At 52.3% G+C, this 26,869-nt stretch overlaps 2 protein-coding genes across 3 annotated transcripts; both read right to left on the reverse strand.

Moving 5' to 3' along the window:
• Positions 1–241: 241 nt before the first annotated feature.
• On the reverse strand, positions 242–15,033 carry SGK2 (serum/glucocorticoid regulated kinase 2). 2 transcript variants are annotated; one of them, XM_086760493.1, is made up of 14 exons: positions 14,929–15,033; positions 9,581–9,650; positions 8,682–8,739; positions 8,221–8,270; positions 7,548–7,605; positions 6,842–6,925; positions 6,388–6,519; positions 5,446–5,558; positions 4,989–5,025; positions 4,344–4,430; positions 2,896–2,991; positions 2,466–2,621; positions 1,948–2,037; positions 242–1,725 (listed from the first exon to the last, which is right to left on the reverse strand). In XM_086760493.1, the coding sequence occupies exons 1-14, from the start codon at positions 14,978–14,980 to the stop codon at positions 1,570–1,572; spliced, it is 1,239 nt and encodes a 412-aa protein (XP_086616619.1). In that variant the 5' UTR covers positions 14,981–15,033; the 3' UTR covers positions 242–1,569. The 2 variants fall into 2 exon arrangements, with proteins under 2 accessions (XP_086616619.1, XP_086616620.1); XM_086760494.1 differs by lacking the exon at positions 14,929–15,033 and adding an exon at positions 9,887–9,904.
• A 7,546-nt stretch (positions 15,034–22,579) lies between these two features.
• On the reverse strand, positions 22,580–26,856 carry SLC32A1 (solute carrier family 32 member 1). Its single transcript, XM_086760693.1, has 2 exons — positions 26,213–26,856; positions 22,580–24,739 (listed from the first exon to the last, which is right to left on the reverse strand). Exons 1-2 carry the CDS (start codon positions 26,585–26,587, stop codon positions 23,552–23,554), a joined length of 1,563 nt encoding a protein of 520 aa, XP_086616819.1. The 5' UTR covers positions 26,588–26,856; the 3' UTR covers positions 22,580–23,551.
• Positions 26,857–26,869: the final 13 nt, after the last annotated feature.

Genomic DNA, 26,869 nt, shown 5'->3' on the forward strand with positions numbered 1-26,869 from the left:
GCGGGCTGCTGCCCTCCTGCGACCAGATTTCTCGACCTTAGGGATAGATAAAAACAAAAACACCAGTTCTACTATTAGCCCGAAGTAGGGATTTTCTATTTAATTAAAAAAAAAAAAGTTTCGGTGACTTCCTGCATGCAGCCAGGTGTTGGCAGACAGCCCCTCGCAGGCACAGCATAGCCCCGCCTTGCTCCCCTGACCCCCAGCACCCCCTCACACACAGGAAAGAGCTGCAAGCACGTCAGTGTATGCACTTTAATATAAACCATGGCATATTTTTTATTACTTTGGCACGTACAAGAAAGTCTGATAAAAAAAAAAATTGGTTCCAGCATATTATCATACAACTTTTAGAAATGCCCTCGTTTATCCCTGTGTTGCAGTTACAAGCTGTCAGCCACTTTTCTCCTCCCCACAGCAACACAACAAAACAACTTAAAAAAAAAAAAAAAAAGTGGTAAGTGACATTCAGTGAGCATACCAGCATTTAAATTAAGGCAGAATAAATAACCGTTCTATATCAGTGATGGGAAGTTTCAGGTGGGTGCTGGAGCCCAGGGGCCTACTGCTGCTCCCCCTCTCCTGCGTGCGAGGGCTCAGCGCTGATGGCCACCCCAGCGCACGGTGTGGAGCTGGCCTCTGCTCCCCTCGCTGTGAGCTCTCCCGGGCTCCGCGCCGCTCCAAATCGTGCTCGTTACAGTAGTGTTGGTGTGCCCCAGGCAAGTCAAGCACATGCTGTGAAAGGATCTCCCCCACCCCAAGCAGGGTTTGGCCATAACATTTCTATTTTGCCAAGCAACTCAGATTCTTCCCCACCCATTTTATCTGGGATTGCCCCTGTGCGCACAGGCTCCTCCGTAACAGCCTCCTTGTTGCTTCAGCAGCATCCCAATCCTGGACCAGAGAGAGATGACCCGCTCACTTTGGGGAGGGACTGGCTGGTGTGAAAGGCTGCAGTGTGGTTCAGGATTTACAAACCTGAAGCTACTTTTGGAGCTATGACTGAGGAACAGTGTTTCAGCCCAGGATGAGAGGCTTAAGTGGCACAGTCCGCTTAAAGAAAAGAAGCCACTGCTCTTGGTAGTGTGAATAGTTTCCCCTCTCTACTGGGGGGGCAGAGCAGTTAAGAGTAGCTGGCAGTTAGCTCCACCAAAGGAAGAAAAGGAAAAAAAAAAAAAAAAAAAAAAAAAAGAAAAAGAGAATGGCCAGTTACAGGGACATGGCTGGTGCTGTGAATGGTAGTACATACCTTAACCATAAATGCAACCACAGAGTGAATACAATTCTGCCAAGTAGCACAAGACACTCAGGGGAAAGTAATAATAATCTGTGTCCCACTTCCCCTGCCAGGGGAACAGTCATTTGGGGGAGAAATCCACCAAACAGCAAAAGTTAAGAGCTCTGTTCCATCCCAGCCAGTTAGCATGTTAGTCCCAATTTCCTTAAACTATGAGCAAAAGGACAGTACCAATCCTTTAAAAAAACCAAGCAAACAAACAAACCCACAAAGCCACCCCAAACATAAAACCCATTAAGTTAAAATCTGGCTTCTCAAAGCCTTTGTAAAACCTAGATGCCCTCTTCAGTTGGTGCGTAAGAAAATCCTAAAAATGCATCCGAGGCACTGGAGCTGCTGGCTGCTAGGTCAGGTGTGTGGGTGATGGAGGTGGAGATCGCTTCTTGGGTGAATTCTGGGTCAAAGTGTCGCAGATCAGCTGGACCAGCCTAAGCCAAGGAGCAGAGAGACAGACAGACAGTCATTTTGAGTGAGCAGACCCCAACCAACTGCTTCTGTTCAGACAGCGACACAGCTGCTCTTCCAAAAGCATCATCCCCACCGCATTTGCGGTTCCTAGGCTGTACTTCAGCATCCCCGAGTGTCAGCATAGGAGATATGGGGAGGATTCCTTTTGCACTACTGCATAATAGATACCAACAGATACTCACCACATTGGGGTTAAACGGAGGAGTAATCCTCTTGCTATACAAGTCGTCCCAGTTTATTGGGCTGAAGAATACATGGTTCTTTATCTCAAGCTGCATAGAAAGGGGGGGGGGAAAAAAAAAAAAAAAAAAAAAGAGTCATTTTTCTGCAAGCCTCCCCTTTTCTATCACCTGCCAGCTGGTTTCATAGCATTAAGTGGTTGAAGTAAGACTTGGAGCTACCACATATCCATGTAGGGGCCATGTAGCAGACCCTTAATACATGAGGGTCATGGTCCAGTAATCTCCTGAAGGGAGATGACACCGCTACACATTGATTCAAGGTGTGGTGGCAAGCTAGGACACCAATGTTTCCCTTTGGAAATCCAAGTCAACCCCATATGCCCCTTTTAGGGGGCTGGAGAGACATCAGCTTGCATGGAAAGCTTTTTCCAAGGCAGTGCTGTTATCATAAAAGAAAGGCTCAGAATAGAAAGTTTTCCTATCCAGCCTCCTTCCTAATCCTAACAGAGTGAACCTACAAAGTCTGTCTTGGCACCCAGCCTCCTCTTCTGATCCTTGTGGAGAAGTCCCTGGAGGATGTCACAAGCTGCCACGGTCTTGCTTCCTTGGATCTGGAGTGGCTTGTGCAGAATGTTGTCATACATCTGAGACACATCCCGGCTGTAAAAAGGAGGCTAATTTGAAAGAGAGGAGAAGCAGCCAGATTAAACATGAGCTACTGTAAGGAACCACACATTGCAGGTCAAAATGGGTCCTGCAGCAAGTAGATGGGGGAGACCTGCCATACATCTGTTTAAAAGGGCAACGGTATGATTGAACCGGGTCATCTAATTCAGTATTCAGCTGTCTGTGTCAGGTACCACGTGAACGCCAGACCAACTTCACACCACAGCTTTTGAAAATAAATTCTCCACTGTGTCAAGTAAAGCAAACAGCTTCCAAACTTACCAGTCCAAAGAGCATTTCATAGAGGACAGCTCCTAGGCACCACCAGTCTACTGTCCTGTCATACGGCTGCTTCTTCAGCACCTCAGGAGCTAAGTACTGGGAAGAGTCAGAAGTATTTGAGTCAAATATAAAGGAAGGGCTTTGTGCTCATAAGTATGCAAACGTGGCTGCAGTTCAAGCTGAGCAGATGCATTAGTAAGCACGCAGATGCAGTTCCTACTATGTTTTGATAGACTCTCAACTTGCTTCAGAGCAGCGGGTTTAAAAGACACCTACCAAAACCCCCAAAGTGTTTTTCTGGGCTACAGAAGTTTCTCATCCTATAGAGGACTTGCACAAGGATTTGCCACCCACCACAACTTAGCCAACAATCCTGTCCTGTACTGACACGACACCTCTAAGAGGCTCCTGTAGTTTTGAGAAAGCTGTAGTTTTCCATCCCAGCAAGTCTGTCCAAAGCAGCAAAACTACCAATAACCACCACCAAAGAGCAACAGGCAAGAATTCAGGCAACCTACAGAACAAACAGCACATCGAGCCTGGTCTCACACAGGATTATCTTTGTGTACTATCAGGCTCCCTGTCTAGGGCAGGAAAAAAAAAAGAAAAAAAAAAGAACCAAAAAAACCCCAGCACAACAAAAACTACAAAACAAAGCTCAAACATTCCTGCTTGGTTCATGCTGTACTATTACGCAAGTGGATCCCCAAGGAAAGTTGAGAGCTACCACCAGGAAGTTCCTGCCCACTTCTATTGAGCTTGAACTCTGAAAGGTATCTTGTTTACAGACTGTCCTTCAAGCTATCTGAGGAAGGGCAGCAGGACATTACCTAGGCCAACGTGCTACCAAAAGCCCCAGCTCAGTAAGAAGAAGGAAAAAAGTTTCCAAGAAGCCAAATTTGAGATAGATTTTGCTAAAAATCTATGTGAGGTGCATGGGAGACCAGGCATTTTCTCCCCTCTAAGCAGCGTTCACATTCCCGAGGAGAGCCTGGTCCTCTCCTCTGCGCAGGGTGTTTTACAGCTCCTGTGTACCAAGGACATGCAGAATCGCACAGCGGGGTCCTGTGTATGTCAGTACCAGCAGAGCAGGTAAACAGCCTGCTCACAGGCTTGCTGGTGGCTCCCAGGGTCAAGGTTGTCTCCACAGCCACCTGGAGCAGCCCCAGTTTCACAAGACTGGCTATTTCTGAGTGCAGGGATTCTGCCCCTGAGAGCACAGCAAATGTAGAGTTCCAGACAGGTCTTACAGGTAGGACTGTCTCTGCTGAGCAGGAAAGGCCTTACCTGAACACCAGCTTCAGGCTGACAGCCTCAAAGAGCTGATCTAACTGACAGAGCCCATATTTTGGGATGCTGAGCACCCACACAAGTCTGAGACCCAGAGCAGCAAGCCTCTGAAGACTTTCAGCCCCCAGGTCACAGTGAAACCCCAGCATGTGCTGTACCTCAGGAGTGCCGCAAAATGTAGAAGTTGTCTCCTCTTGCTCCATTCCTTCTTTGCAGAGTCCAAAGTCTGTCAATACTATGTGTCCCTAAAAAAGAGAGGGAAATTTCACCTTAGCCTAGTCTTTCTAGAGAGGAGAAGGGAGGATTTCCAAGCATTAGCCTTCACATTGCCTCTCTCAGTTTCCCACTGCTCATCTGCTTCCCCTCCCTCACCTTCTGGGCACCCTATAGTACAAGTACAGGAGCCTATAGAGAAAGAGTCTAGAATTATTTCTTTTTCTACAACTGCATAGCTATGAAAAGATCCAGCACTACTGTGCTTTGCCACCGCTTTATCCCAGAACCAGTTTGTATAGCAGTCACCACCACAGTAGCAGCAGTTACTTGCTCTTAGCACTCTTAATCCCTGCCTAAAAGTCTGGTCCCAGCTTTTGGGAATGAGCCGAGAGGGCCTCGGGTGTGCAGTTCTGCAGAGGGCAGGCTCACTCCCTCCCGCAGGCTCTGCGCAGCAATGCAGTGGTGCATACATACAAAAATCTGGGCAATGAAGCGAGCCATAGCCCAGCCTGCAGAACCATAGCCCTCTGGTTATGGTCCCGATGCTTTTAAAGCCAGAAGGAAGGCAGCATGAGCTGTGAATATACCTGGCAATCCAGGAGGATGTTCTCAGGTTTTAAGTCCCTGCAAGACAAAAAGTGCTGTTTGAGCAGATTTGTCCAGATATTTAGAAAAACCCTGATCTGAAACAGCATCAGCTAAGAACAGGAGCTAGCAAGAGTTCCCGATCCAGTTCGCCAAGACCTTCCCAAAGCACAGATTCCCATCACTGTTGGGTATCAACATACACTGGATGCGTGCACATAAAGACTGCTCTCACACAGAATCAGATACCAGCCTGCATACCCCTGCATGTAAGTCAGGACTGAGAGGAAATTTCTTCCTTCTCGTGCCAGGTTTATTTTACATCTTTTCACCCAACCATTCTCCTTCCCACTATCAGGGTCAGGAATATTTATTGCTCATCAGGTCCTGTGCAGACAGCGCTCCTCTCGCAGGGTAAAACACCAGCACTTGCTCTCCGCAGCAGGACACGTGCCTTACCTGTAGATGATGTTTAAGGAATGCAGGTACCCAATTGCACTAGCGACTTCTGCAGCGTAGAATCGGGCCCGGGGCTCACGGAAGCAGCGCTCCCTTTGCAAGTGGAAGAAGAGCTACAAGCAAATAATGAGGTTGATTTTTTCTTCTCTTATTAATTGAGGGATATCTGGAGCAAGCCTGAAAGCCAGCTACTCTCTGATTTGCAGCAAGTGGCACATGAACAGCACCAAGTAAGCCCTAACCAAGTGACTTCAATAAATCTAAACACCTTTCCAAAAATTGCTTCATTTGTCCTCCTATGTCACCATCTCCCTTAATTAATTGCCCCCAAACTGGTCACCTGCTGATGTAGTTAAGCTTTCCAGCTTGCTGCAACCCACAGGCCAATTGTAGCCGTAGTATGGCCATGAAGAGCAGCCATGCACAGAGCTGAACCCGCTAAGATCCCCAATATGACTCAGACTTGGACAAGACATCCATGTTAACAGGATCTCCCAGCCCGTTTCAGATAGCACAGAGAGAGACAGCTGAAGAAAGAGGAGCTTCTACAGGACAGAAAAAGAAGTCTAACACGCTGCAGTGGAATCACCCAAGCACTAGACTGGAATCCAGAGCTGGCCCACAAGCGCATTTTGCCTGAAGTTCACCAACATCACCATTTCCCCATGTTCTCCATGGGATTTTAAAATGCCTCTAGCACATGTTTTTCTCAGTGTCCTTGCCTTGAGAATCACCTGGCACAGCAGATACCCAGCAAGTTCTTCACTCGATTTACAGGCGAGATAGCATGCCAGCCACTCCTAGCTGGTCCTTGCCAGCAGTCAAGGCCATGTTATACTGCAACACCATTACCTTCTGACAAGCAGCAATTTTAGGCAATAAAGCAGCATATTTGGGAAGGATCACGCAGAGGATTAAAATAAAGCTTGTATGTGCACTCACCTCTCCTCCGTTTACGTAGTCAAGCACAAAATAAAGCTTCTCTGAAGTCTGGAAGGAGTAATGGAGTCCCACAAGGAAGGGGTGCTTGACATTTTTCAGGAGCACATTGCGCTCTGCCATGATGTGGTTTTGCTGTCAAAAAGCAGGCAAGACGCTAGCATTTCAGGCAGGTGTCCAGTGCAGTCTGCCATATGGGCTCATTGCTCTTTTGAAAATAAGTAGAAGCTGGGAGTTCTAGGGGGTCATCTCCAGCCCCAAAAAGGGAACCACTCTCCTCTCTAACTTGATTCGTCCCAGCTCTTCTCCATTTTCCCGTTACACCAAGAAATCCATGTTTGACACGTGACTTGTCTGTGCAAATGCTCACTCTGCCACAAGACACCTCCACTGCATTACCAGGATTGCTCATACACTGACCATTATTTGCAGAAGTAGCCAAGGAGAGCAAACGTACCTCCTTTTTCTTTAGAATTGTTTTCTTATGCAAGACTTTCACAGCATAAAAAGTCCCATCACACTTGCGTTTAGCCAGGAGAACCTGCAACAGAAGGTCCTGGTCACAGGTTTCATCTCACCTCATGCTGTTTGGTGCGTTTCCATAATGGATGAGTTATGAGGAAAAAAACTGCTGGAGATAGATTAGCTCAGCACTCTTGTGAGTGATTATACACAGAGTAGCGCTTCAGAGGGTCAGGTACAAAGTTTTAAAGACCAAGCTCCAGCCCTCTAACTTCCCAGCACTTTCTTATTGCTGGAAAACAGCACACAACATCTCTACCTACATCTGTTACACCCAACAGAAAATCATTTTGGAGCATTTGGGGACAGTTCCATTTGAAGTCGATGCTTGCTGTCTCATGAGGTCTGGAGATTTTTGCTAGCTGAACAAGCCTGAAGCTTATTTTGAATCAGGTACTGCTCCTCACCATCACCAGCCTGAGGAGAAAACACCTCACACTTCTGTCCTTAGAGAGGCTGCAGAATAGCTCAAGGTAAGAATGGTCTGTGAAAACCGTATCTCAGGTCTCATCAGGCACGCTCAGACCAAACCCCTCAGGAGAGGTGCAAGCAAAGGATTCAGCTAGAAACTCCTTCAGCAAGAAAGTCTCTTTCCAAGAAGCCTCTAAAGAGTTACATCCCACTTCTACAAGTCCACTTACTTTTCCAAAGCTTCCTTTGCCAATGACCTTCAGGAAGTCAAAGTCTGTTGGCTTGGCACTGTTGGGCAAGAACAAAGCAAGTTAATGTTTCTGGGAGAGAAACATGCAAGAGCAACACTGCCATCAAAGCAGAGTTCCTTCTTGGAAACACAAGTGCTTGTGAAAGGGATTAAAGGGCACTGGACGGGTGACCCTCGCTGCCAGGAGACTGACAGCAGGCAGAGGATTCGCACTGTGCATGCCAGTGCACCCAGCAGAGGATGAGCAATCCCTCAGCAACACATCTGCTGAACACAGCAGCAAGTGAAGGCACCTGTCGGGACCAAGCAGCACCTTCACTTGGGGACAGTTTGTCCTCATTTCTAGGCAGAAAGATAGTCAGGGAGCCAGCAGCAAAGAGGAAGATCTTCCCTTAGTACCTCTCAAAAGAGATGGGACAAGGGGCTGCAGACATGGACAGGAGAGGATGATTATGATAACAGGGACCAGCTATAGCTGATTGTCTTGAGGCTGGTGCATTAGTGATACACATGGTATTAAAGGCCAAGTCACGTAATTGTTAAGACTTTTGTAGACACCACCCATGCAAGACACGGGGAGGCCAACTGCATCCCCCTCCCAGATCTCTTCCCTGCATGCTTCACACCCTACCTGGCTTTTGCAGGGAGCTTACTTTGGGTTAGCAGAAGGTCCGAGGTTGATGTTGTCAGTTGGTGTTGGAGGCTAGGAAGGAGAACAATAACATTAGTTACAAGGACCTCACCACAGGTTATGCTTTCTCTTTCCCAATACAGCATCCCTTCCATGGAGTCTTTGAGAAACACTCATCAGAAGAAGACACAGTGGATGCTTTGATTAACTAAGTGATGGAGAAAGGGAGAACAGAGCTACATATGCACACACAGGGCCTTCCTCCTGTTCCTGCTCCCCAGGACTCTGGGAGCATTATGCCTTGTCTAAAAGGCTACTCAGGGTCCCTCTGTTCTCCTTTTCCCCACCCAGCATCACTCATAGGGACAAACAGTAAGATTCCCAGCAGGCTAACACAGGCTCTCCTCCTGGCCTTTCTCCTACAGGCACCACCCCTCTCCATCCCAAAGGTGAGGACTTGCTGTCTCAGAGCCATGATCTCACCTGGGTGCTTTTGTCCGGGCTCCGAGAACGATCCATTAAAAAAGCAACTCGTTCAGCACTTTGGAAAAGAAGAACCCAGTGTTGAAAACAAAATCCAAGACAGAAACAGCTTCACACCGTTAACCTGCCAGGAACCTGCACGGAACCCAGTGTGTGCTCCCCTCCAGGCTGTTCCCCAGGTCAGGGCAATCTGGGGCTGTTGACGTTGCAGGAGAGAAGGGCTGGCCGTGGCAGCCAGGGTGGGCTTGGTGAGCAGAGACATTAAAGCCCAGGGCTGTCGTCTACCCAGCACAGCTGCTGCAGCTGGATAAGTGGGACTGGAACAGCACTTGTTGGTTCGGACCCACCCTGCTCGAGCATCACTGGGGAGAGATGGGTCCTGCCACCCCAGGGATCCCTCCCTTGGGTTTTAAGGGTTCCCTCATGCTCCTTGCAAAAGCCAGGATTAAATAGATAGAAGAAGACGACCCGAGGGGGAGAGGGAGGGGGGGCAGGAAGAAGAAAAAAAAAAAAAAAGCAGAAAGAAAAAAAGGCTCTGTACCCTTCCCCCCTGCCCCAAACTCCCATACACCACAGGGAGGCTCTGACAGCTCCTGTCCCCCCCAGCCACCCTCCACCCTCCCCAAAAAGGGGGCCTGAACTTCCCACCAGCCTCCCCCAGCTCTCACCTATGGGTGCTCCCCCTCTCTACCCCCATGCACCGCCCGGCGCAGACCCACGGCCATCCCAGCACCGCCCTGCTCCACGGCCAGGCTGACCATGGCGGGAGATGCCGGGTGCTGGCGGCCGGCCCACATCTGGCCGGTGCCAGCCAGCTCCATTCACCGCCCAGCCAGCTCAGGGTTATCGGGATGAGATTTTAAAGGGCTCTCATCCCACTGGGAGTCTTTCATACTCACTACGAGCAGAGCCGGGAGCCAGAGGCCTTGATGGATTGTCCTATCCTCTCACGGCCGTGCTTGATGAGTTCTGCGAGGAAAAAGTTGGAGCACCGACAGCAATTAGCTGGCGGCACGATCACAAGTGCACAGAGGCACGTTTGTTCTTCACTGACCTTGCTCTTCCCTCCACAGCTGCCCTCCTCCCCCTTCCACCCACATACCAAAATAACCGGGAAAATATAGGAACCAGGACAGCTCCTCTCCCAGCCCAGCCACCAGCCCTCGATAACGCACAGGACGGGGGATAAGTACGACAAAACAGACACTCTCTCCCATGGCAGAAGGGACTCGGGCTAAAGCACCACCATCACGCCTCCCTGAGCCACCCCTGGGTCCCCAGGAGGGACAAGGAGGGCACTCACAAGGACGATGTTGTACAGGAATACGTCACGCACTTGGCACATCCACTGGCCCTTTCATTCAGGACTCTGCGCGTAATTAGGGACGTGAATGAAACCTTTCAGGGCCCCGCAGGAGGTAAGCCAGCACGCACACGTCGCACGACTAAGTGACTTGCCCAAGGACACACAGCCAGTGCCAGAAGCTGGGATTCCCACCACAGAGCATCCCTGCTGCTCAGCTGTGCAGGTGAGTTGCCACCACCCATCATCATCATCATCATCATCATCACCACCACCTCTCCCTTTGCAGAGAGGCAAAGTCCTGAGCCTGCTCCCTGCTGCACAGGCTGAGCAAGAGAAAAGATTGAGAAGGGCAACCTGTATGGTGGAGTTCCTTGTTTTGCTTAGGAGTAGATAACAAAAATATTTCAAGATGCAGTTTTACTCCCTGGCTTTTCTCTAGTTTTGCTACTGGAGGAAAATAGAAGAGAAAAAAAAATAAAATAAAATCAAAACATTCACTTCCCACCCCACTGCCGCCACCCCCCCCGCCACCGATGAGGAGCCAAAAAACAGGCTGTGGGTTTAGACTGGATAAGAATGGGAAAGTAGGAATTTACAGGAGGAAAAAAAACCAAACAAACCCAAACAAACAAAAAAAAAAAAACCACACACGCACAAAAAAAAAAAAAACCACAAACCATTCAGTGACTGAGCTTACGACATCAGGCTGGTCTGAGACCCTGACCTTGCCCAATACTTTGCCCTGCAGCAGATAGAAGCGCTTGTCCCAGCAGGCGCCCACCAGTAGGGACAGCATGCAGGCAGCGCCCAGACGGATCCATCCCCACCTCCTCCCACCGGGCATAGTCCTTATTTTCCTGACAGTCTGGCTCTCCCTGGCTCGCTGAGGTCTACAGAAGGTCATCGAACGCCTGCCTACGAGCTGTGTTTGTCCCACAGGCTGCTCGACAGCTATCACAGTCACGGCAGAGGGACATCAGCCCTGCCGTCTCAGAGCAGGCCGTGCTCACGCCAGACGCAGTGCCAGGGGGGAGGTCGGGGGCACACCTGTGTGTGGAACAAGCCCCAGGCTACAAATGGCAGCAGTAGAGAGAGGAGCAGGGCTCACATGCCCTCTTACCAGAGCAACCCAACCAAGGTTTAACACCTCACTCCCACTCCACACGTGCTGCTCCAGCTGATGCCAGCTGTTCCCTCCAAGAAGGGAGGGAACAAGCGTGGGTTTGGCCCCAGGGCCAGCTTGCTGCCACTGACACCATTTCTGATCCCAGATGCAGAGGTAAAGTCATGAATGAGGCACAGGTGGGCATGTCACAGCTTGGGCATCTTGAGGAGCACATGGGCAAGCCATGGAAACACATCCATCTGGCTTGGAGGTATTTGCCAGCAGCGCAGGATGCAGGACAAGTTCCTGACTTGGTCTGAGGGGCTCGGACAAGGCTGCTTTAGCAAGGTCCCCACAGCCTGCGGTTCAGCAGGAGCATTGAAAGGCTGCGCAGCTCTTCCAGGGCCACAGCCTGGCAGTTCGTTCACACTTCCCCCCACCAGCCCCTTTCTGCTCCACTGCTGCTTTGCTGGCAGTGCAGCTACTCAACAAGTCCCTGCTGACCAAGGGCAGCATTTCCAGCAAAGCTATTTCATTAAACGTGCTTGCTCTGAGGCAAGAATCTCTTTTTCTGCACCAAGGTACCATACACATTTTCAGGATACGTAGATCCTCAATCCGTGTCACTTCTTGTTCAGGCTCTGAGCCACCTTCCCCAGCCTGAGTCCAACTCCAAAGCCAGGTTAGTTTCTGGTTTCAGTCTCCTGAGCAGTCAAACAGGCTTTTCCTTATCACTGACAAACCCTGCTCCCCCTAAAGCACAAAGATTTCCTGAGAGCGCACACACGCCGAACAACAGAATCGGAAATAGGTCAGGAAAATACGCTGGAATCCTCAGTTATACATGCCCAGCTGCATCCCTCCGCGTGCCTGCTGGGGCAGCAGGGATGCTCCCGGCACAGCCAGGCCACAGAGAGCATCAGCAAGCAAGTCAAAGAATTTCCTGATGTGACGTGGCTGTTACACACTAGGAACACAAAGCCCACACCCCCCTCCTCAAAGACCGTTTCACCCCAACACCTGGGCCAGAGACATCCCCCAGGCAGCCGGCACCCACTCGCACAACACCGAGCTGCTCCTTACAAGTTGGAGCGGTTACCGCAGCTAAGCCTCCCCCCACCCAACATCCCCCGGTAACATACGTTTTCTTCCCAGCGCAGCACGAGCAGCTCCCTCTTCCTTCGACAGTTCTGCCGGCGCTGACCCACATTCCCATGCTAGCCCAGCGTTATTTGCTACAAACACATTACTAATGCAACGCGTACCTTGCACGGAGAGGCAACCTCATCCACTCGTCATCCGCAGGCTGCCTCCCACCCTCTTCCCTGATGTCACCGCTCGCGGCATCCTTCCCTACCTAACCTAGATTGCAAACCCCTCGTCCTCTTCCCGCTCTGGGAAGGGCTTGTTGCCAGCGCGGAGAGGTGAGGAGGCCTGGCAGGCTGTCGCTGGGACGGCAGGCGATGTTTTGGAAGAAGCACAGGGTTTGGAGGGGTAGGGTTGAGAGAGGGGCACCTAAGGCAGCCCAAAGCTTCCATCCAGCAGCATAAGGGGGAGATGCCCCAGTTTCAGCTCAGAGAAGGTGCATAGGGGGATGTGGGAAGGAGGACTCCTGCAAACACATGCTGTTACTAGAGAGAAAAAAAAAAAAAAAAAAAAGCAGCCCAAGCTTTCCTCTACTGCAGATCTAAGAGATAGCTCCAGGCCAGCACTGAGCTCCACTTCCATTCCCACTAAGACACTTCAGCACACAGCCAGTCCAGGAAGAGGTTAGGACAGACTTTAAAGGACTTCTTCACTTGGGGAACCTTTCTCTGCTGCCCTCTGCAGAGCTCCTGTCTTGCCCAATTTTCTCTTGGGGATCTTTTCCCCTACACCCCAGGGACACTGCAAACCAGAGCAGGAACCCCAGCCAAGCAGCCCTGGCTCTGAGCGAGCTGGAACCCACAAACAACCCTCCAGATTTTAGAGAAAAGCAATGTAAAAACCAAGGGAGGGGAAAAAAAAAAAAAAAAAAAAGCAGGTGGCTAAAGCTTGCAGCATTTAGAAAAAAAAAAAATAATAATCCCATGAAAATAAAGAACAAAGCATCAAACACACCTGGGAGCACATCTGCCAGCAGAGGCCGTGTCCTGAAGCAGGGGAAGCAGTCCACAGCTGGTGAGCACAGAGATCCCTCACTCCCCATGCCTACACCAGCCCACCCTGCCAGAGCAGAAGCCCGAGCCCAAAGCTTTTTCCTAGAGCTCAGAGGGGAACAGCCACATTTCCTGCAGCAGCTCATTCAGCCCATGAACACAAACACCTTCTCAGAGTGATCATGCCTCCACTGCTGGCTCTCTGCAGCCCTTTAAAGGGAGAAGGAAAAGCTGATCAGCTGCAAAAAAACCATGAAGAAACACCTGCTAGATATACCCGAGGAGAACTGAGGTGGGGTCGTAGTTTTGGATGAGGAGGGAGGGGTGCAGGTGCTGGGCAGGAGCCAGTTACACCCCCACTGGCATCTCAGGTGTTCAGAATGATTTTCTACACCTTAGTAAACTGGAAATTTGTCCACTCTCCTGTGGTTTGGAGGAAGGTCAAAACTGTCATTTGTTTCAGGTCAAACCCAGAAGAAGCCGCTCCTTCCAGCGTCCCCCACCAGCCCAGGGCAGCCAGACCGGCACTTCGCAGGACCATTAATGCAAACATGAATGTGTGGAGGGGAAAACCTGGAGTGGGGGGCACGCAGTGATCTGAGAGAACAGGGGCTAAGCTCTGAGCAAAGGGAGACGTTAGAGGAGGTCTGCTGTCTTCCCTCTCTCTTCATTAAAAACAAAGCAGTTGGGTTTTGCTTCTGTTGTCGTTTCCTATAAAATCTCCCTGCGCACGGTTGTAGCAGGAGAAAAGCTGGCTCACAGAGCAAATTAAGCGGTGGGTGCAAGGCAGTGAAGGCAGAGGTCTCAGCAGCCTTTCCTGGGGGGAACAGAGGGGCTGGTCCCTTCCCCCAAACTACAGCTACCGGGGGAAATAATCTCCAACACCTGATGTGCTCATCCCCATGTGTAAGGAGAGAGGGGAAGCAGTGTGATGCTTGAAATGCTGTTCTCTCTCGGGTCAAAGCCTGAATATTTTGCTCAGCCAACATCCTCAAGCTATTAGCATTGTCAGTTTTTGAAAAGATCTCCTATTGTGTTTTTATTTTCTCTGATTTTTCCTCTACTTGCATTGAAATGGTCAAGTCTCAGAATACTTGCAGCAGCTAACTTCCCTTTTCAAACCAATATCTTCTGCTTTTCTTTCTTTCAATAAAATCCTCGGTATTATCGACAAAATCTACTTGATTTTATTTTCCACAGAAAGGCATCTTTAATTAAAAACCTATTTTTTAGCCAAAGAAGACAAAGCTGAAGTATCCTGGAAGGAAAAGTTTTTACCAGCTGGAATACATAAAATATCTAATCTGGAGTGTGGCCAGTCATGGTAATAGTTGCTGGTGTCCAAAGCAGTGGTTGGGTGGTTTTGCCCATCCTGCCTGCTCCGTTTCTGAGGGTGGTCTGTGCCAACCCTGGATGTTTCTCAGGGCCAGGCGTGCGATGCGAAGCTGCCACCCCCCTTGCACACAACCACCTCCTGCGTCCCCCCCGTATCCCACGGGAGCCGGGCTCCGTGCAGCCCTCGCTAGGAAGGGTGAGCCCGCGCTGTCCGCGCCTGCGAGGCTGGGCGTGCAATGGGGTTCTGCCCTCTGCCAGTTGCTCCCCACCCCACCGCTGCCAGGAGACCTCCGTGGGGAAGCCTCCTCCATGGCCTCACCATCCCCGGGGGTTTAGTGCCATCATACCAGCCAGGAGCATTACCCTTTGTCTTTCCCAGGGCAGTGGAAGAGGGCTCCATCCAGGCCACGTACATAAAGCCAGCCGAAATAGTTCCCTCTCCTGGGGCAGGAGCTCAGCGAGCGGCAGCAGGCGTCCTCGGGAAGCGGAGTGTGCGGATGTTTCTCCGGCTGCAAAGGCAAAGGGCACAGGAGTGAGAGGAGAAACCGGCCCTGGGGCGCAGCGCTGGCTGCCCGCCAGCCGAGCACGGCTCTGGGACGCGGGGCCGGCTCCCTGACCCTCGTCAAGGTCACCCGCTGGTGCTGGGTCCGGTGGGGATCGGGGTGCTCGGGTCGCTCCAGGCCGCAGCGGGACAGCCTGGAAAAGCTGCTCACTTCTGCGCAGTGCCCCTCTCTTTGCACTCCTCCAGAAAGTGCTTTGGGACTGGCAGATGGAGGGCACTGGGAGAGAGCTGGGTGGTACTGGTTGGCTGCTTGACTTCTGTACAACAGAAGAAGTTTACCCTAAAGCTGTTAAATTCACAGATTTCTGCTCTCAGGAAAGGATTTTGTTGTTTGATGCTTTTGAGGCATTGAGACCCAGTTTGTCCTCCCTGAGCCGGAGGAGACTGCCCTGGGTCTGACGGCTCCCTGGCACAGGAGAAGACATTTCCTGGGAGCACGGTGACGCATGAACCACCAGTAAATCCCCAGCATAGGGCAGGTCCTCACCTGGGGATTGAATGTCAGATGCCACCAGATACCTGGGGCAGCTGTGAGGGCTTTGCCCGGGAGAGCCCCGTGCTCTCCCTGGAGAGGTGTCCCACCGAGCGGTTGTCCCGTGACGAGGGACATGAGTGGGACAGGTAGATGTGAGCAGGGCTGGCCTCCAGCGTGCTGCCCATCCCCACGTGCAAGAGGTGAGCCTTTCCCCCTCGCCCTGGCCCTGTGCGCCCACAGCCACGTCCAGGAACAGCCTGCAGCGGCTCTCGCCCCTTGCCCATGATGGGACACGTTAGTGCCACGCTGAAAGGGCTGCTGGTTATGGGAGCACTTGCAAGGCATGCTCCTAAACAAAACCAAACAATTCTTGTAAAGCCTTGGGCGGCTTGTGTTGGGTTTTGCCACCATTGCCATCTTCTGCGTGGGGTGGTGTTCCTCTGCTCTTCAGAGAGCACGACTGTGCTCTGGCTGGACTTGGGCCTAGAGGTGATGGGCAGCTTTTGGGTGATTTAACCCCTTCTGTGCATGTCTCCTGCCTGGGCTGGATTTGGTCAGATGTGGTGTCAGAGTCAACTTCTCCAGGGCAGGACATGTCCAGGGGACAACAGGTCCAGCCCGTTGTCTCTCCAAGCAGAGAAGCACCTCTCTCTCTCTCATAGTATTTTATATGCTATGCATATATGCTGTTTTGTAGGGAAAAGTGCACTGTCTTAATCTCCCTGTCTAGCAATACCCATAACAATAATAATGAAAGTATCACTGAAGTGGAACCTCACGGTCCTGAGCAATCGGAATTGCAGGGAACGGTCCAGATAAGGGTAAAACAAACATTTATCTGGAAAGCACAAAGCAAGTTTCCATCGACCTGCAGTGAAAGGTGACCTGAAATGTTTGGCTACTTGGTTATCTCTGTTGGGTAAGGAATAGGATTGGGACAGGGACAGGGACAGGGACAGGGATAGGGACAGGGACAGGGACAGGGACAGGGACAGGGACAGGGGAGGATATTCTTTAAAAGGTCAGAGCCTATTTCTTCATCTTAAGCTGATTCAAGAACTACTGAATAGACTTTTGGTGACCAGTGGGGTTCTTTAAAATCTTTTTTTTTTCCTTCTGTATATGTTATTTTTCTTTTAGCTCCAAAAAGCCAGAGCTCTGCCTGAGGCATTGCCCTTGATTTCGCCAGGGAGTCCGACATGGGTGCTGGGCAGTTTCCCATATTTTGCTGAAAGGAGCCGAGAGGCGGCCACGCGGGATCAGGTTTTTATTCTGAAGGGCGGCTAACGTGCATTTGAGCAATGCTTGCAACTGTCTGTGCCTCTGTTTCTACAAATATGAACGTGGCAGAATATTACTGATGTCTTTTAAAGCCTTTACATCTTCAGAGGAATAAATGTCTGATCCTGATCTTATTATTGCCATTAAGTGAGTTGGCTAGGATTTTCTTGCTCCCAAGTGTTTTTTAAGTGTAGGCACAGTCTCGGTGAATAAATAACATGGAGTTGGACACAGCCTGACTCGAAGCAACCCTTTCTCTCCTGGCTGGCCAGCCTTGTCCTGGGGAAAGGGGCAATTCTCCTGCTTGCTGTCCTCTCCTCTCCTGCCCAGCAGGACTTCAGGTCACATTACAGCCTATTTTTTAGAGCCTTTCTTAAAAAAAGAAACCAAACACAAAACCAACCAAATAATTTTGGGGGATGAGCACCTCTTTTCTCCTGCAGCGCAGTCAGTCTGGTGCAGGGCGCACGCTCCGGGCCACCACCCGCAGCTGAAGCCCTGAGCGTGGCCAGCCTGGTGGGGACAAGGGCAGAGAGGCCGTTTCCCAGCCGGATTGAGCAGGGCTTAACAGCTCGGAGACGGCTCAGGGAGCCCGAAACCAGGCCCCTCGCTGCTGGCGCAGCGCTGGGCTCATTAGGAGAGCTCGCGGGCAAAGTGTCCCTGAGAATGCGTCCCCTCTGCCCCGCTCCGTCCCCATCCCAATCCCCAAGAGCTGCCGACTCCAGCATCCATGGGATGCACATTTTCACCCTTTTTTATCCACATGTAAAACCTGGGAAGCAGCTGGTGCTGGCACTGCCACCGACTGCCTCCAGTAGAGCTCTAGATACTGGGTGCAGTGGGCAGCCCAGTCCAAGCTGGGCCAAGCGCTGCTCGGAGCAGCACAGGGGCTCACGCGTCGGGGACAAGGGGTTGGGGATGCCCCATTAGAGGGATGCCGGACACAGCATCCCTGAGCTTTGGCCAGGCCCAGCATGCGGACATGCAGCCCTGGAGACCACAGCCAAAATGAACTGGAATTTCTGTGCAAACCTCACCCTTCTTGTGCCGGCTGCAAAATCCCAGTGCAGCCCAGCCTTCTTTCCCTGTGCAGGTGGCTCGGGGACACCAGCTACCTCTGCTGATCTGCCAGCTCCTGAAATTACCCCGAGTCAGAAACACTTGTGGCTGCTCCCCACAGGAGCTCACCCAGGGAGGTGATGGAAGCTCCTGGTGAGTGCTGCCCTGCGGAAGGCACAGTTAATGGAAGAAACCTTTCCACCTCATACAATATTTCCAGGAGGAGCAAGCAGGCAGCTTATCTCGTCTCTGGATTTCTCCACAGCTTGGAAACAACCCCACTGCTGGAACTCAAAACTTCCAGCTGCTGTCCCTGAGCCAGATCCGCGCAGAGCAGCCCTCACACGGGCCAGCCAGGTCCCTGGCAGCAAGGGACCTGGGTAAAAACCTCTGCCTCTCCCAAGCAAGTTCAGGACCTCATTAAGAAAAGGGAAAGTCTCCATCACCCCAGAGAAAGTAAATCGGCGTTACCTGCGGGGAGCGAGGCGCAGGGAATGGGGCTCCTGGGCTCCGGCAGCGGGGCCGACGGGCACTGTCACGCTCCGGCTGCGGAAAGCAGCCTGTGCCGCTCGCCCTCCCGTTGTTTTTATTTTGGTGATTCGGTCTGAAGGTCGAAGGAAAAGTCCGAAGGAGTGGCTTGTGGCAGGAAGTAAATTATTACCCTGCTCCCGCTCTCCGAGGGAGCCGGGGTGGGAGAGGAAAATCCCTCCTCGGTGGGGATTAGAGGGCAGCTGGGCGGCAGGGAAGTGCCAAGGGCTGGAACAAAGCGCTCTGTTCGCCAGAGGTTGCGCCGGGTCACACACAAGCAGAGGTAACGAGGCATGGGTCACCTCGCAAACACCAGAGAGGCCTCCTGGATGTGGACACAACCCGTTGGCGACCCACCAGCGATCCATGGGCGATCGAGGTGGAGCCTTGTACCCTGGCAGCACTGCATCCGGGGAGGGAGATCCAGGGACTTTTACATGCTTGAACTTTGCCGGTGCGGCAGTCCCACAACTTCACTCCTGCCTCCTGTGTGACCCGGCTCCACGCTCCCCGTCCTGGGCCAAACAGACGCAGGAACAAGTGCCTGAACAGCCAGTGAGGACAGAACCCCATGGGAGCCTCCGAGCTGAGCCCAGAGAAGCCCTCTTGGAGCCAAAATCTGCTGCCCTCCATTCACACCCTCCACAATTTGCTCCCTGTTCTTCTCCCTTCCCCTCTGCCGGTGCCCAGCACCGGTGTTCACCACATCCCTGCATGGGTGAGTGCCCAAATAACAGTTCGATGGCTCAGGAGGTTGCTGGTCACTGGTGGAGCCTCCAGCTCCTCACCCAAAATACAAATTTCATATGCAAGAGGCATTTTCTGACTGCCCAGGTGAGGTTTCGATCACCCTCGAAAGCCCCTCGGTGCCTGCCCTTCTCGTGGGAGTGCACCGTGGTGGAGTTGGTCGATAGGTCCCACAGCTCTGAGAAAACGTGGATGGCGGCACAATTCCCAGAGCGTTTGTCAAACTACTGACCTCTTGCCGTTGGCACGTGCCCATCCCAGCTGGGCCTGTGAATCCCAGAGCAGAGAGGAGAAAGGAAGAGGGTCGCTGGACAGGCAGGCCACGGCAGCAGCAAAAGGCTGAGCTGAGGTGGGGTTTGGATACACAGATGGGGTCAGAGGTGATGGAAACGTTGAGATGATGGAAACATTGGTGCTGCCATTCAAAACAAGCATTTTCTGAAACAGTCTGGAATACGTGACTTGGGGCATCCAAGGTTCATGAGGCCAAGACAGCCAACTGCCACCACAGACAAGGTCTCTGGCTCCAAGCACGTGGGGAGAAGGCAGAGCCGTACCTGCCCCTCTGTGAGCAGTGGCAGCACGCGGAGAGGAGCAGGCTCGGCCCTCGCCTCGCTCCCGCTCCCAACGATGGTCCCGTCCGGCAGCATGGCTGTGTGGGTGCATGAGGACAACAGAGATTTGGTATTACCCTCATGTCTCGGGGACAAACCCAAATAGAGGTCCCTATTGTACTGGAGAAACCGTAAAGACACAGAGGGAGGAATAAATCCTTTCCCTGCTAGTGCAGAGAGGGCCTTTGTTTGTCTCGTTTTCAGAATGAGAAGGTTTAGAGGATTGCTGCAGCACATGACCAGAAGCTACGAAGCTGCGGACAAAAGCCATTTGGAACAGAGATCATTTGCCATTGCGCTGGCTTTTCAGAAGGTTTCTGCATTGTCCAAGTTAAACCTGCTGCTATTTTGGGTTTGGTTTTGCTCACTCTGCTGCATCCCCAGCTTTAAAAGCTGTGCATCTCCCACAGCACCAGGCTCGCGTACCCTTTCATAGCATCAGCGCAGCATCAAAATGTCCTCTGCGGTAGGCTGGAGGGGGCTGCCTGCCTTTCACGCCCAACTCACAAGGGTTGCACCAACAGCCACACTCGTTCCAGCCACGGACAAGTTTAGAGGACAAAGCCTCGGCTTATCGCTCCAGCTTGCTGAGCGGGCTCGTTTCGCAAGCTCGTCGCACGTCAACCACGAGCGTGCGGCGGCACCCGGCAGAAACACGGAGGAAAGCGCTTGAGCGGAACTGACAGCCAGATAAAGCCCGTTGGGGCTCTCCGGACAATCGCTGGCTTTGCCACAGCTGAAAACAACAGCGAACCAGCCGCTGAGATGCTCTCCCAGACCTGGGACGCACGCAGCCTGCTGCCAGGCACTGCAGGGGAGGCAGAAATGCTTCGCAGAGTCCCTCTGGCCAGGCAATACCTCCGCTCCCCGGGAAGCAGGGGCTTGGGGGGGGCTCTGCCTAGGCAGGACGCGGGATTTGAGGTGCCCTTGAAGGACACTCTGCTTCTGCTCCCCTGCTCTGCACCCTGAGGGACAGGAGCAAGGAGCCCTCAGCTGCTCCGACTTTCCCCCCACTGTCACCAAAAAAAAAGCACAAATCATCTTGCAGCCCCAAATACACTCAAAGCAGGAGCCATTTCTGTTCACAAGGGGAAAAAAAATAATGCTGCATGAGGTTTAAAACCTCTGCAAAGTTAAAGCTTCATGAAACAGTTTCCATCATCTTGTGCCCTGAACCAGAGAACCTTTGACCCCCGAAAAACACAAAGAAGACACAGGACAGGTTAGTCTGCGAGCATCCCGCAGAGAGGCGAGCGAGCTGCGCTACCGTTGCGGCGTGGCAGCTGGCCTGGCTGCGTCTCTGCCTCCTGCCATCCAAACCGGGGAAGGCAGAGAGAAAAGGACCCTAAAACCACCGCCTGCAAAGCAGACGCACACCACGGGTGCGCAGGGGAGCGTGTTAACCTGCCAGGGCTCCTCAGCTCGCCGCTTAATCCCGGGATCTGAGGGGTTGTCTCAGCACCCTAGGGAGAAAACAGAGCTGGAGCAGAGCTCAGGGCGGAAGAGAAGGCAGCAGGCACCCGTGAAGGAGCTGCTGGCCCAGCTCTGCTGACCAAGCAGTCTCCCACCCCCGTCCTCACTGCTGCTGAGGATGAAGATGATGAAGATGGGGATGAGGATGGGGTTGGGATTGGGGATGGGGCTGAAGATGGGGATGGGAATAAGAATGGGATGGCAATGAAGATGGGGATGGGGATGAAGATGGGGATGCAAACAAAGAAGGGAATGGGGATAAGGATGGGGATGAGGATGAGGATGGGGCACAGCTGCATCCGCTCAAAAAAGGGGGCTGGCAAGTAGAGAAATGTGATTCATCCGGGGGGGGGGGGCAGGACCCCCACCACAGTGCCCCTACACCCTATCCCCATGCAGAATAAACCCCACTGCTCCCCTGCGCTTTTCTTTTCTTTTGGAATCTGCCCGGGAAAACGCCCAAAATGCGGTTTGGTTTTTTTTTTTTCTTTCCTCCGGGAAAGAGCATCACCCACCCCCCCCCCAGCTCCGCATCCTTCCCGCAGCCAACCCCCTCCCGGGTACCGCATTGCGGTGGGGGGGCAGCTCCGCCAGCTCCCGCCGGGCAAAAAGTGGAGGGGGGACCCCAACCTGTATCAGTGGCTCGACGTGATTTTGGGGAGGGGGAGGGCAAAAAGAGGAGCCCCACAGAAATCTCTGCTGTGACCGAGAGCGCTGCCGGTGGGTGTCCGTCCTCCCCATCGTCATCCTCGCTGTGCAGCAGCAACGGAGGGAACAAGGGGTTAATTGTTGTGGTTTTTAAATTGGTGTAATTCGAGGTGGTTTCGGTCACGGGTGCGGAGCGTGGGGCTGATCCCCGCGGCGGGGGCGACCGCCCCCGCCGCAGGGATCAGCCCCACGCTCCGCACCCATGGGCAAGGGCGGAGTGAGTTTAATCCAAGCCAGGGGATCCCCCTCAGCCCATAACTTCGTTTATTTCCTCCCCTCCGCTGCATTTATTTGTTGGTAAATTGATTTTTTAATTTTTTTTTTTCGCTCTCCTTCACAAGAAGAAAAATCTCGGCGTACGTCTGCAAACTCCATCCATCCCCAGGGACCGAGCTCTACGGGATAAAGCAAAGCTGGGAAGGAGGGTGGGATGAATATTCCCAAAATATAAGCTTCCTACCGCTGGCAAACTGCTTAATCCCACCGTCGGGGACAACCACCGAGGATGGGGGGTACCCTCCCTCTGCCCCAGCTCCTCCGAGCACCCCACGAACCAGGCCAGCCTCATCAGCTATGTTTTCTCTTTATTGTTTGATATATTTATGTACCACATTATATGTTAAAGATAGATTATTTTTTTTCATCTGATACACATTTTTCATCTTATTTACCACAATGACACCACACGTACATTGGAAACAGCTCCACGGATCTGGTAGATTGCACAGAATGAATTGTGTCGTAGTTTTGTTCCCGTATCCTGAACGACGTCAAATCCAACAATATATATATTTTTTTTTCCTAGCTTTTCATAATTTGGAAATAACAATTGTTAAAACAAAACAAAACGAAAGTCACCGAGAAGTGGACTCCAGGTCTGCGATTTCAACCAGAGGCGAAATACTGCGATCGATGGGAAGCGCCGTTCCTCGGTATGAATTTGGGTGGAAGAATTAAGCAGTCCTGGCGTCTGTGTGACTACGGTGTAAACATTGCAGGTAACTGGCATCGCTGGTCATCAGCCACTTGCTTGGACGTACAATCTAGGTCTCACCTACATCCATCTCCCACAGTGTGAAACGAAGGTCCCTGCTCCCAGCACCCACGGCTGGTTTGCTTCGGTCTGTGGGCACGATAATCCCGTCCCGTCTGATCGGCACCTGTGTTTCGGCTCCTGAAACACTGAATTGCATATCTGTAAGGAGCGCTGAGAACTGCCGCTGCTTCCCAACAGGTCATTCACGGGGGGGCCAAGCTTCAGGCAACGAGTGAGGAGATAGAGGTGGGGCACTGGTAAATTTCCTTCAAAAATTTCTAAATAACCAAAAAAATATATTTAAATCTTAGCTTATTTAAAAAGGCGGCAGGGCAAACACTTTCATCTCTTCTTATTTCCTTTAATTTGCAGATTCTATGACATAGAATTTGTTGGATGCATGTAACGAAAATAATGACTCTTTCCATCAAAGGGATGCAGAATTATTTGGCTATGCGGATGTTCGATGCGATTCTCTTACTGCAACCGGCTCTGGCCCCTCCTTAGTCTTCAGCGTTGGTTCTGAAGGCCTCTATGAGGCCTTCTAAAGAGTGGATGAACCCTGAGACGCTGCAGATACCACCTATAACGAAAATGGCGACATCAAAGAAGACATGATGCCACAAGAGCTTCCTCCACAAGAGTTTGAGGTGGAAAAGACTGGGGAGCAGGAAACAGAGCCCTGCGCCTGTGAGGCTCCCAGTAAGACCCATCAAGAGGGCAAAGTGCGGGACATAGATTGCCATGAGCAGGGTGAAAACTACCAGGGCACATCTGAGGGTGAGGCCCCAGGATTTGAGCCGCCCGTCACCCCCGTAGCAGTTGGGGAAGAACGCCCTGTTTCCGTCTTGGAAAAGGGATCGCTCCAGGACTTCCACAGCCGCAAAGAACGGCAAAGGGTAGGAGAGCAAGGCTTTGGCCACCAAGAAAATGTTGACTACTGCCCTAATTGTGGATGGCAAGTTGTCTGTAATTACTTCCTTGGTCTCATCAGCCCAGGTCAGATAGGCGACCAAGGCAAAGAGTCCCTTAAGGATGCAAGCTGCTATGTGAGTCCAGTTCATCATGCAATGAAACTCCTTGGGGTTCTGCATGTTCCCCTCCAAGGAAGGCAGAAAGATCTGAGAGGTGTAGCTGAAGACAATGATGCCAATGGAGATGGGAAACTTCTTCACATCAATGTAAAACTTGACTTTGTCCCAGGCCCAGTCGCGTGCCCTGGAGAGGCAGTAGGCGATCACCAAGATGTTGATCACAAAGTGGGCTAACGTGCAGAGCAAGCTGAACTTGGAGACTGCCTTGAGGTTCTTCAAGAACGCACAAGGCAGGAGCACTGCTGTGGCAATGATGGACCACGACTTCTGGGAGACGGGCAGGTTGGGGAAGCTGTTGTACATCAGGTTCCCACTGACCACCACATAGAGAATGCAGGTCATGACCAGTTCAATGATCTGAGCCACGTTCACAATTCTGCCGCCGAGGGTGGGGAAGCGGGGCGCGCAGCACGCATTGGCTATGTCCACGTAGGAGTCTCTCACCCTGACTATCTCCCCATCCTCATTCTCTTCGTAAAGACAGGCAATAAGGATTTTCCCAGTGTAGCAGCACACCACTGCAGCGAAAATTATTAAAAAGAGTCCTAGGTATCCGCCATGAAGGATGGCGTAGGGCAGGCCCAGAACAAACATCCCCTAGAAGGAGACAAAATGGAAACCGTGTTGCTCGTCGCACGGAGGGGACCAGGCAGGCGTGGGTACGCGGGCACACGCAGCCGCACAGTCGCAGTCACATGCACGCTCGCTGTCTCGCTCGCACACCATCACACCCACGCAGTCGGTCACACAGTCACGCCACGCTGTCGCGGCCACACACGGTTACACACCGCCCCCCTTTCTCTCTGACGTAGCACCCCCACAATCACACCCCCACAATCACGCCCGCACACCCACGCAGACCCGCGTACCCTCACCCCGGGGCACCCAGAACAAGCCAGCACAGTTTCGGCGCCCAGGCTTTGCCCTCTCTGTCCCCAGCCCCTCTCAGTGCTCCAAGACCCCCAGAGACGGAGACCCCCGGAGGGACCGACCCAGGCCCACCTCGGCGCAGCCCCACCGCCGGCCTGGGCACTCCGCGGGTCCCCCCTCACCCCCGGCCCCTGTGCTGGGGCAGCCGGCCGGGACACCGGCCAGCCCGGCCCCGCGGGGGTGCAGCGGGAGGGGGCTTGGGGCCTGGCCCCCCCCTCCCCGGCTCTGCGCCGTGTTCCGCCCCCCCCGTCCCTCCCCCCCACACCCGCAAAGCAGAGATCCGGTGGGTTTTTTTCCTTTTCTTTAAAAAAATATTTTTTTTTATTTTTTCCTATTTCTCCTCAATCTTTCTCCAATTTTTTCTTTCTTTTTTTCTTTTTTTTTCTCTTCCCCCTCTATTTTTTCCCAAATTAGCCTCTATTTTTTCCTTTCTTTTTTCCTTTCTTTCCAATTTTTTCTCAGTCTTTCCCCTATTTTTTTCTTTCGTTTTTCTCTTTTTTCCCCTATTTTTCCTCAGTCTTTCCCTTATCTTTTTTCTTTCTCCCCCCGATTTTTCCTCAATCTTTCCCCTGTCTTTTTTCTTTCTTTTTCCCCCTTTTCCCCTCTTCCCCCCCTCTATTTTTCCTGAATCTTTCCTGTTTTTCCTTTTTTTCTCTTTATTTCTCATTTTCCCCAATATTTAATCTATTTTAATTTTTTCTCTTTTTTTCCAAAATCTTTCCCCTTTTTTCTTTTTTCCCCTCTTTCCCTCCCTATTTTTCCTCAGTCTTTCCCATATTATTTCTTTCTTTTTTCCTTTTTCTCTTTTTCCTCCTTTTTTTTTCTCAAACTGTCCCCATTTTCTTCTTTCTTTTTCCCCCCTTTTCTCTTTTTTATCTTTTCTGTTCCACAATCTTTCCTCTATTCTTTTTTTTTTTTCTCTTTTTTCCCTCCCAATCTTACCTGTATCTTTTTGCTTGCTTTTTTTTTTTTTCCCCTCTTCTTCCCTCCAATTTTTCTTTAATCTTTCCTCTATTTTTTTTTTCTTTGTTTTCCTTCCCCCCTACCTCTCTCCCTTTTTCCCGAATTGCGTTTCCTCAGCCCGGCGCTACCGGCGAGCCGTGCCCGGTGCCCGGCGGTACCCGACGGTGCGGGCCGTACCTGGATGGCGTTGGTGACATTCCATCCCGCCTCCCAGGCCGTGATTTTGGGCTTGCCCTGCCCGGACAGCTCCGAGCAGGCGTCCCCCTCCTTGGGGACGGGCGGCGGGGGCCCGGTGCCGTCCCGCTGGTAGTGGATGTCTCCTTCCAGGGGGGGCTCGACCCCCTCCTCGCCGCCCTCGGGCTTGAGGATGTCCATCTGCAGCCCCTGCCGATGCTCCATGTCCAGATCGTCGCAGTGGGCGAACCCCACCGCCTCCTCGTCGGTGGCCGCCTGGAAGCCCATCCTGGCGAACATGCCGCTCATCTTCGCCTGGGACTTGTTGGACACCGAGGTGGCCACGTTGGAGAGCTTGCTGCGGAGCAGGGTGGCCATGGCGGCTGCTCGCCCGGCTCGGGGACCCCCGGGGACGGCGAGACCCGACGGGGTGGGAGAGCGGCGGGGCGGCGGGCAGGACCGCAGCGCCCGGAGCTGGGGGTCGGGGTTGGGGTGGGGTGGAGCGGGGGGAGCTGCTGCGAGCCGCTACCTCCGCGTCCCCGCGCAGGGCTCGGGGCTGGGCGCCGGGGTGCCCAGGGGCATGACACCGCCGGGGGGGCTCGCTCGCCCCGCTGCCCGCTCCGCGCCGCTTCTCCCGCGGGGGGGGTCGGGGGTCGAGGG

The sequence above is a fragment of the Chlamydotis macqueenii genome, chromosome 16 (genome assembly GCF_036417535.1).
Source record: "Chlamydotis macqueenii isolate bChlMac1 chromosome 16, bChlMac1.mat, whole genome shotgun sequence".
NCBI classification, from domain to species: domain Eukaryota; kingdom Metazoa; phylum Chordata; class Aves; order Otidiformes; family Otididae; genus Chlamydotis; species Chlamydotis macqueenii.